The 10239-nt window shown below is 38.9% G+C and overlaps 1 protein-coding gene across 1 annotated transcript; it reads left to right on the plus strand.

The window, feature by feature from the left end:
• Nucleotides 1-8084: 8084 nt before the first annotated feature.
• Nucleotides 8085-8999, plus strand: LOC111029249 (zinc finger MYM-type protein 1-like). Its single transcript, XM_022308210.1, has one exon. The coding sequence runs from the start codon at nt 8085-8087 to the stop codon at nt 8997-8999; it is 915 nt and encodes a 304-aa protein (XP_022163902.1).
• Nucleotides 9000-10239: the final 1240 nt, after the last annotated feature.

Raw genomic sequence — 10239 nt, forward strand, 5'->3', positions numbered from 1 at the left:
TACGTTGTTGAATTTATATTTAAACTGTAATGCGATTCCTTTTGACATAGCCAGGCATTTACTAACACAGTGTCCAATTGCAATGTTGGTTGGTAATGAAAAAATATTTATTGCGTGTTCAGCGTAATCACATGAGAACTTTATTCTGTCATTGTTGCAAAATAAAAATTTTTGAAATTCATTTAATTTATTTGAATGATTTAGCGTAACAATATTTTCTATTAATTTTTCGTTGTCATAATTTATTTCTTTAATAGGAGGTTTACCTAAATGTGTCGATTCGTACCAATTTTTAACAAAACTTAAATAATTATTCTTTTCGCTTTCCTTGCCTTTGTCATATTCATATGAGTTAGTCTTATAGTTAATATTATTTTGTCCCCGAGTTAGGTCAGTGGCGTGCTGATCGGTGTTTACCTGATGCAATTGCGCCAGCCCTTGTGGGTGGGTGGGTGCCGGGTGGGTACCCCCGGGCCGAATCCTGACTTCAGAGTGCTGACAATATAGATCAAAGTTTGCCTAACTAGTACACATTATACCCATTTGATTGTAGTCCAACACTATAGTCTACAACGTAGAACGTACTATAGTACAATCATCTATATTCATGTTATAATCAATGGTACCTACTACCTACTACCTAATAGCCAACAGATAATAGATATTTTTCCATGGTGTTAACTATTTATAGGCTATAACAAACACAACTACAACGCGCGTCGACGAGTGTATGATTATTATTAGAACGACTATTCGGTGCGAGCACGATAAGAATAAGATAACAAGCACACGAAAGCGCTTTCATTCGATTTGTTCGTTCGATAACGTAATGATAACATCTGGTATGGTGGGGGTCACCTGTGACGGTGCGTGTGACTCTCCAGTCCTGTTATTAATAGTTAGTTAGTAATTAGTGCTAGTGAGCGGAGGTCCACACGGAGTGTGTGAGGGCCCGAGCTGTAACTAGAAGTGTTGAGTACCAAATAAATTAAGCTAATTGAATCGTGCGATTAATTATTTAAGTAGAATAGTTAATATAAATCAGAAGTGGGATTTCGAATTGAAGAACGTAGTTGTAGTGCGTGTTTATGACCACCGTGGTAGTCGTGCGGGTAAACGTGTGTTCACCGTAAACGTTGTTTGTAGTGCGTTACGGATACGGAATTGTTATTCTACGATTGCCGCTCGTTAAGCGTTGTCGATACGTCGTACGTATAGTAGTCGGTGGTGACCGTACCGTGTAATTAAATTGGACGATCTTCGCCCGATTTCCGACAGAACGTGGTTATTGTTGCGACTTCGTAGTTCGTGAGCCGAATTCGAGGTTAGGTACGACGTTGTCGGTAACAGCAGTTGGTACCCGTGAGTGCGTTCACCGCGGTCGATCTGCGCTATCATTGCTGTGATACTATCAGCGCCGCGTTGTTGTTGTTGTTGTTATTGATATTGATTAGTGATAACAACGATAGACGCTATCGTTCGATAAGGACGGCGATGACGAAAATTTGCGAAGAGGACAGTCATCGCAATTACCCAAGGCGCCGACCTACAATGAGCTTATCGCGCTCATTGATCAATTGCAGAAGAGATTATTGTCCAACGAGTCTAGGCCGGCCACGGACACGGTTAGCCGCGAACAAGACGATAGGTCGATGTCGGAGTCGAGTTCGCGCCAACCCGCGTTGGATTTCCGTGTCTTACCGGATCTGGACAAGACGGTAGGAGTTTTTAATGGTCGCGAATCGACACATGCAGCCGCCGACTGGCTTACTTCAGTGGAAGGTATGGCTGATCTAAATTGTTGGCCGTTCGCATACCGATTACAGTTTGTACGTGCAAACGTACAGGGTGCAGCCAGAGACTGGTTCGTAGGCCGTACGTTTCGGAATTGGCCTGATTTCAAAACGCAGTTTAATGCAACGTTTATACGCGCTGTACGTATGTCTGATCGCTGGGACGCTTTGCGTAGGCGGAATCAGAGCAAGGATGAACACTCAATGGACTACTTCCAATCGAAGGTGAGACTGTGCCGCGATTTATCGCTGTCGTTCGATGAAGTACGGGACCATGTAATTCAAGGTCTGCATTCGCGTGAAATGGCTATGTATGCTCTGTGCAGAGTGCATAGGGATGAGAATGATTTGTTGGCAGACATATTGGACTGAGAGCGGATGGACTCGCTGAGAAAAACGGACGCGAAGTCTGACCGACCTGTCAAGCCCAAGGACTCGTACAAAACGAATGAACAACGGAGTCAATCAGCAGGTGACTCTCAAAAGGATAAAAAGACTTGGAGGCGTGCGGTACCGGTTGGAGACAAAGCGGTTGCCAATACGTCGAGCCAAGAGAACAAGGTGACTGATGATGTCGGGCGCGGCAGCTGCTTCAACTGTCACAAAGTAGGGCATCTTTACCGCGAATGTCCTACAAAAAGAAAACCAATGACATGTTTTCGCTGTGGCGTAGCTGGTCATATGGTGACGAATTGCCCGACCCAGCAACAAGTCAATATTATTGCTGAACAGAAGAACGTGAAAGCACATCATCCGTACCAGAAGGTCGGAGTTGTGAACGACTGTGAGTTTGTTGCGCTTTTGGACACAGGCAGTCACTTCACGTTGTTCAAGGCAACACTTGCAATTAAGTGTGGAGTAAGCGTTCGACCATTTGTAAAACCGTTGTATGGTGTTGGCAGCACGGTTGTGCCTGCTCTCGAGACTGTCGGGGAGGCGGTGATCGAAATAACTATTGACGGACTCAACGCCGGACCAGTAGTAACGCTGATCGTTCCAGACGACGTTCAAGGACCCGATGCCATTATAGGAAGGAACTGGTTAGATTCGCCTGCGGTATCGTACTATAAATCAGGAGGTCAATTAGTACTCGCAGAAGCAAACGTTGTGAACAAGCTAGTTGACACTACCGTTGTATCGTTGGGTAACGAATTGGACAGCTTGCATGTAGTGAGTACGGAGAGCGAACTGGAGCGTGCACCACTTGATTTAAGCGAATTTAAATTTGTGGATGAAGAGGCGAGTGCCGCAGAGAGGTCAAGTCTGTCCGACTTGGTCAATGAGTATCGAGACTGTTTTGCCACTAGCCTGGAGGAACTTGGCTGCACTCCCTTGACATCGATGGATATTTCGGAGGTAACAGGCAGCAAACCCGTTATGTGCAAACCCTACAAAACGAAGGCGGCTGACAGGGCCGAAATAGAAAAAATTGTAAGTGATTGGAAACGCTGTGGGCTAGTGGTCGAAACTCGCTCACCTTATGCCAGCCCGGTATTACTTGTTAAGCAAAGCGCTGGCAAGCATAGACTATGTGTTGATTACAGGCGCCTCAACAAGCAGACCCTCCGGCAACACTTTCCATTGCCTGATATGAACGAGCAACTGCATTCGTTGGGGAACAGCAGGTTGTTCGCGCAGTTGGATTTGGCCAGTGGATACCTGCAGATACCATTAACGGACGAGGCGGCCGCGAAGACTGCATTCATAACTGAAGACACCACAGGTCAGTTTACCCGTATGCCGTTTGGTTTGTCCGGGGCAGTAGCCGAGTTTACTCGACTGATGCGGCATGTGCTGGGACCATTGCACGGGAAAATTGTCAGGAACTATTTAGATGATATGGTCATCGACGCTATTGACTGGGACGATATGTTGTCCAAACTGAGGTTGGTGTTTGATCGGTTGAGGAGTGCGTGTCTGACTCTTAAACCATCAAAGTGTGCCTTCGGTGCCAAGCAGATTGAATTTTTGGGATTTATTATTGGCGGCGGTTTGATACAGCCAGGTGAACTAAAAACTCGGGCGATATCGGACTTTCCTACTCCGGTCGACGTGACGTCGTTGAAAAGATTTTTGGGGCTTACCAGCTTCTTTCGCAGGTTTGTGGAAGGATACGCGATCATAGCAGAACCACTTACGCGATTGACCAAGAAGAACACAGATTTTTTGTGGAGCGATAAGCAGGATGGTGCTTTCCGCGTGCTGAAGGACCGATTGACGGAACCGCCGGTTCTTACTATGTTTGATTCAAATGCGGAAGTTACCGAACTCCATACTGATGCCAGCTCGTTAGGACTTGGCGCTATGCTGTTACAGTCCAAGAAGACTAGCGACTCGCTTAAGTTGGTTTATTGTATAAGTAAAAAAACTAGTGATTCTGAATCCAAGTACCATTCCAGCAAGTTGGAATTGATGTGTGTGGTGTGGGCAATGAGCAAATTACGTCAGTTCCTCTTGGGGTTGAAATTCGTGGTTTATACGGACTGCCAGGCGCTGGTGTATTTGAACTCATTCAAGGCGACGAACGCGCAAGTAGCCCGTTGGCACGATGTGTTACAGGAATATGATTTTACAATCAGATACAGACCTGGGAACCGGATGTGTCATGTGGATGCTTTGTCTAGGGCCCCAGTAAGTCCTGCTGGTGGTAAGGAACTTCCTTTCGACGTGGAGTTGGAGGATAGATGGGACGTCTGTGTATTACTGACCATCGAAGATAAGGTACGGATGTGCTAAGTGGCTGATCAAGAGGTGTCAAGTATTGTTCAGAGACTAGATGCTGATCCAGTTGACTACAACTTGGTTGACAAAAGTTTTACGCTAGAGAACGGGCAGCTGTACAGGCGAGTTAACGGCAAGCTGTTGTTCGTAATGACTAGAGCCATGCGCAAGGGATTGGTGGTTGCTGCACATAACTTGAAAGGGCACCCGGCTGTGGACCGTACGGTTGCTAATATATTACAGGACTTTTGGTTCGTTAAGATGCGGAGGTATGTCGCATTCCACATCAAGATGTGTTTCGAATGCCTGATGGTGAAGGGACCAAGAGGCAAACAGCCAGGCCTGTTGCATCCGATTGCTGTAGGCAAAAGACCATTTGACACTGTACACCTTGATCATGTGGGCCCGTTGGTTACCACTTCGGACGGCTTCAAGTATGTGCTAACTTTTGTAGACAACTTTACTAAATATGTAAATTTTTACCCTGTAGCTAGTACGAGCGCTGACGAAACGCTACAGTGCGTCAAGAAATTTGTGAACGCTTATGGATTACCTCAAAGGTTAATTTCTGATAGAGGGACGTGTTTCACTGCTCGAGTGTTCGAAGAATATTGTGAAGGTCAAGGGATCAAACATATATTGACCTCCACGCGCCACCCACAAGCGAATGGTCAGGTTGAGCGTACGCATAGTGTTCTTATGGCTGCATTAATGACGTGCTCAGAAGAAGGCAAGGATTGGGACGAGATTCTGACAGAGGTGCAGAACTCCATCAACAACAGCGAAAGTAAGGTCAGTACTAGGACACCGTTCGAGATGCTCCATGGATATCGTCCACGGTTTCATCAAGGTGTTCTGAGGGAGTTGTCGAAAACAGCGGACAATTGGGAGCCTCCTGAAGAGGTACGTGAAGCTGTCCGTGAACAACTGGAGAGGAAGAAGGACAAGGACAAGGCCAGATATGATAGGCACAGGCACAACAACACCCATTACACGAACGGAGAGGTAGTGGTCATGAAAAGGGTTCCCACGGTTACTGGGGAGTCCACAAAGTTACAAGACCGCTACAGAGGACCGTTGGTTGTCATCGAAGTGCTACCGGGAGATGTCTACCGCGTTGCTGAACTGGACCAAACTAAAAACAGCAGATTTGCAACAACGGCACATGTGTCACAGTTAAAATCATGGCGAATATACAAAGAAGATGAGCAGATGGAGGATGATGGTGACGAAACAGCCGAAGAGTCTGGTGGTAGTGAGACTATTGAAGAGAAGGAAGATGAAGATACAGCTGAAACAGTCCAAGGAAGGTTTGGTAGAGTGAGAAGGCCACCTGTGTGGCATGCTGACTATGAATGTTAAATTGTAAATTGTTATCCAAGACTGAGATATTTGTTAATTGTAGTTTCCTAAGTCAAGATTATTAATTGTAAATTGTTTAAATATTGTTAATTTATTGTAAGTTAAGGAATGTGAATCTTGTTAAATTTAATTTCACTAAAGTAAAGCCCTGTATGTACTCTACTGTTGAGGACAACAGGAAGGTCAGGACGACCGGATGATAACATCTGGTATGGTGGGGGTCACCTGTGACGGTGCGTGTGACTCTCCAGTCCTGTTATTAGTAGTTAGTTAGTAATTAGTGCTAGTGAGCGGAGGTCCACACGGAGTGTGTGAGGGCCCGAGCTGTAACTAGAAGTGTTGAGTACCAAATAAATTAAGCTAATTGAATCGTGCGATTAATTATTTAAGTAGAATAGTTAATAGTAATGTTACATTTTGTGTAATCGTGTGACTCAACTTTTTACTTCGTTATAACTTTTATTCATAAATTCATGTCTTCATCAGAAAACATAATTGTATGTGCGTGCGGAAAAAACAATAATAATATTAATTTGATTAATTGGTCCCGACACGTAAATGCTTGTAAAGTTGCTAAAATAAAGCAACAGAATTTAAAAATTTCAACTTTTTTAGTAAAATTACTCCAAGTCCTTCTTTAAAACACAAGTTAGAAAGTACGGATTTGGAAAACCAAACAAAAAGAAAACCTGAATTTTCATGTAAGTATTTTCAATGTACAATAGATATAATATGAAAAATCCATGCCATAATAAGTATTAAAAATTATTAAATTTTTTTTGTTAATATTTTTAGTTAGTTTATTAATCATGACTTGCTCGATTTTATAAAATTAAGCAATATGCATTAAATATTAATAACATAAGTTAATCTTTGAAAATATTTTATATATTTTAGATTCTTCTAGTTTTTAAAAATGTACCTATTTAGAATACAATTTAAATATAGCTACCTACTCAAATAGGTACTTTAGACACTGCTCTATTGAATATATTTCATATAATTTTTTCTCTTATTATTGTTTTAGCGCATTCTAGTAATGATCAAAACCCTATTGATGACAATGCTAGTGAAAATGTTATTTTACAAAGTAAGCTAAATACCTAGTGGCTAGTTCAAACCATTAAAATACATACAATTCCTTATGTTTTTGATATAATATTACTTTTACTTTTAGACCATTCCATTGATAATCTGATGGTTAAAAACAATGTTAATGAAATCAACAAACCAATCAATGAAGATACTGTGGAACAAGGTAAAAATAATTATTTATCAATTTATCTTATGCTAGCTAAATAGCTTGAAAATGAAAATGAAACCTACACCAGTTGTTTAAAGTGACATTTTCTGCAGCACATCATTTTTTTTCAAAATATTTCGTTAATTTTTCAGCTATTTATAGGCATTTGAAATATTTGATTTTTTTTTTTTATGTATAAATAAGACTTGACAATTTAATATAAGGTTTTTCATTTAGATTTTTTTTTATTTTAGATTTCTTCGAATCGAAAGTGTCAAATGATCCCAGTGTTTTTGCAAAGTTAAACTATATATCAGAAGAGCATAAATATTTACTTGCCACCATGGGTCCATGTCAACCAACACCTCAGGAAATGCCTGGTAAACAATTTCCTTATACAAACGGTAGATCATTCCATGAACATTATTATTACGCTCAAGTAAATAATAAAAAAGTCAGAAGATTCTGGTTATCATACTCTCCTATCGAAAATAAAGTTTACTGTTCTAGTTGCAAACTTTTTGGAACTCCTAAAGCTCAAAAACAGTCTTTAGCTACTGAAGGCACAAATAATTGGCCTAGAATAACTGAAAAAATTAAATTACACGAATGCAAGCCAGAGCATTTAAGTTCTGAAATAAATAGAGGAATGTACATAAGTAATCAAAGAGTTGATAAAGGCTTACAAACTCAAAAAATAAATTTGTAGCAGAAAATCGAGAAATAGTCTTGGCAGTTTTTAGAGCAGTGTTATACCTAGCTAAACAAAATTCAGCATACCGTGGTCACAATGAAAAAACCTCATCTTCTAATCAAGGAAATTTTTTAGAACTTATTAATTTACTGGGAAAATACAATCCTTATCTCTCACATCACTTATGTAAAATTAGTGAAAATAAAAAAAAAATCGTTTGACATTTTTATCCAACAATACCCAAAATAAAATGTTAATAATATTGAGTGAAATGGTTCGAGAAAAAATAATTGTTGAATTAAAAAGTAGTGGTGCTTTTGCTGTAATTATAGACACCACAACAGACTTGTCCAAGTTAGAGCAGTTGGCCTTTGTAGTGAGATTTGTAACTAATGATGGTAAAATTCAAGAACGTTTACTTGCACTACAAGTGGCTAGTGATGCTAGTGGAAAAGGTTTGATCAATACTTTTAATAATATTTGTGAAAAGTATAAATTAAATTGGAAAGAAGAACTTATTGCGCAAGCGTATGATGGTGCAAGTTCAATGCAAGGCGAGTATCAGGGATTAAGAACATATGTACAATCCCAGAATCCAAGAGCTGTCTACATTTGGTGTTTCGCACATGTGTTGAATCTTGTAGTTGTAGATGTTTGCGAGTCAAGTATTGAAATTAAAACATTTATTTCTAACATCCAATCCCTGACTACATTTATGTCTGCTAGAAAACGGACAGCAGACTTTGTTGATTCGCAAATTGTATTGTATCCAAATGCACGGGTATTTAGAATGAAAAATCTATCAACCACCCGCTGGACCTCACACGACCGCGCAATTAATGTAGTTTTTACAAAGTACTTGGCTGTTGTGAAGTCTTTAGAACACCTCACAAAATCATCTGACACCAGCACATCATCTCAAGCAAAAAGTATTTACCAAAATATTACTTCATTTAAATTTATATTGACTATGCTGTTAATGAAAAAGATATTTAATGTAACATCACCTCTCTCGAGCTATTTACAATCATCTACTTTAGATTTTATTCAAGCATTAATTTTGGTTGACAGTGCCAAAAAGCAATTGATTAAATTAAGAACCGAAGAGTCGTTTAAAATCTTAATGAATGAAGCAAAAGACTTTGCTATACTACATGAACTAGAAGAAACAAATTTAAAAAAATAACGGATAAGAAGGAAGAAGAAAATGGTAGATGAATTGTGCAGCGATGAAGCCCCTATTGATGCTATTATTAAATTTAAAACCAACGTTTATTTTTATACATTCGATGTTATAATTGGGACAATAGATAGTCGTTTTAAATCAAATCGCGGTGTATTGACTGATCTTAGTTTTTTTTCTTATTCACGGCTTAAAGATGCTGTAAACAGTGTGTCACTTCCTCCAAATACTTTTATGGATATATCAAAATGGTTGCCAGAAATTAATGTGGATAATTTACAGTCCGAGTACCTAATGTTTGCTGCAAGTTTTGAATCATTGGAAGCTAGATATGCAGAAAAAAATGTTGATACTGACAAAGATGATGATGATGATGATGACGATGATTCTAATTATGATGATGATGAGATAGCTTTGAAATACAATCCTAAAGAATTAGGGTTTTCTGTACGAATGATTCAACTTATTAGCTCATTTGGCTTAACAGCTTCATTTCCAAACTTATACTTGGCTTTTAAGGGCATGTGTACAATTCCAGCCTCGTCTGCTTCTGCTGAACGCAAATTTTCTAAGGTAAAACTACTAACTTATTATTAATTAATTTTTTTTAAGCTCTGCTGTCAATGTGCAATAAAAGTATTATATAGTTTCATTAATTGAGTAGTACTTATGCTAAAACCTTTATAAGAAATGTTAATTAAGTGCTCTAAACAAATATGTTATTAATTAAACCCATTTTGTTATGAATTAAATATTAATATGGCACTTTTTTACAATTTTGTACTAAAATTATAATGCAGAATTTCCCCTTATTGTCGCAAGACCCAACATATTATTATTATTAAAAATGTAACAATATTGAATACAGACATACACTAAATTTGAACGCTGTTTAAATTTTAAAATATCTTATTTATTAAAAAAAAGTGAAATTAATTATTTAAAAATTAACAATTTTTTGTTACCTTTTTGTAAAAAATAAATTAATGATTTATATATAAAATGTATATTTGATCCGAATATAAATACAATTTTTATGTACTTAAGTAGGTAATATTGTTAACACTTCATTTTTATTTATCAACAGGTTAAGATTATTAAAAACCGATTACGGACAACGGTAGGACAAGAGAGACTTGAGTCACTTATGTTACTATATTGCGAAAAAGACATAAGTATTGATATGGATGAAGCAATTGACAGACTGGGAATATCATCTAAAGTGCTAGAAGAAGCCCTTTTA

This window comes from Myzus persicae, unplaced genomic scaffold, assembly GCF_001856785.1.
Source record: "Myzus persicae strain clone G006 unplaced genomic scaffold, MPER_G0061.0, whole genome shotgun sequence".
NCBI lineage: Eukaryota > Metazoa > Arthropoda > Insecta > Hemiptera > Aphididae > Myzus > Myzus persicae.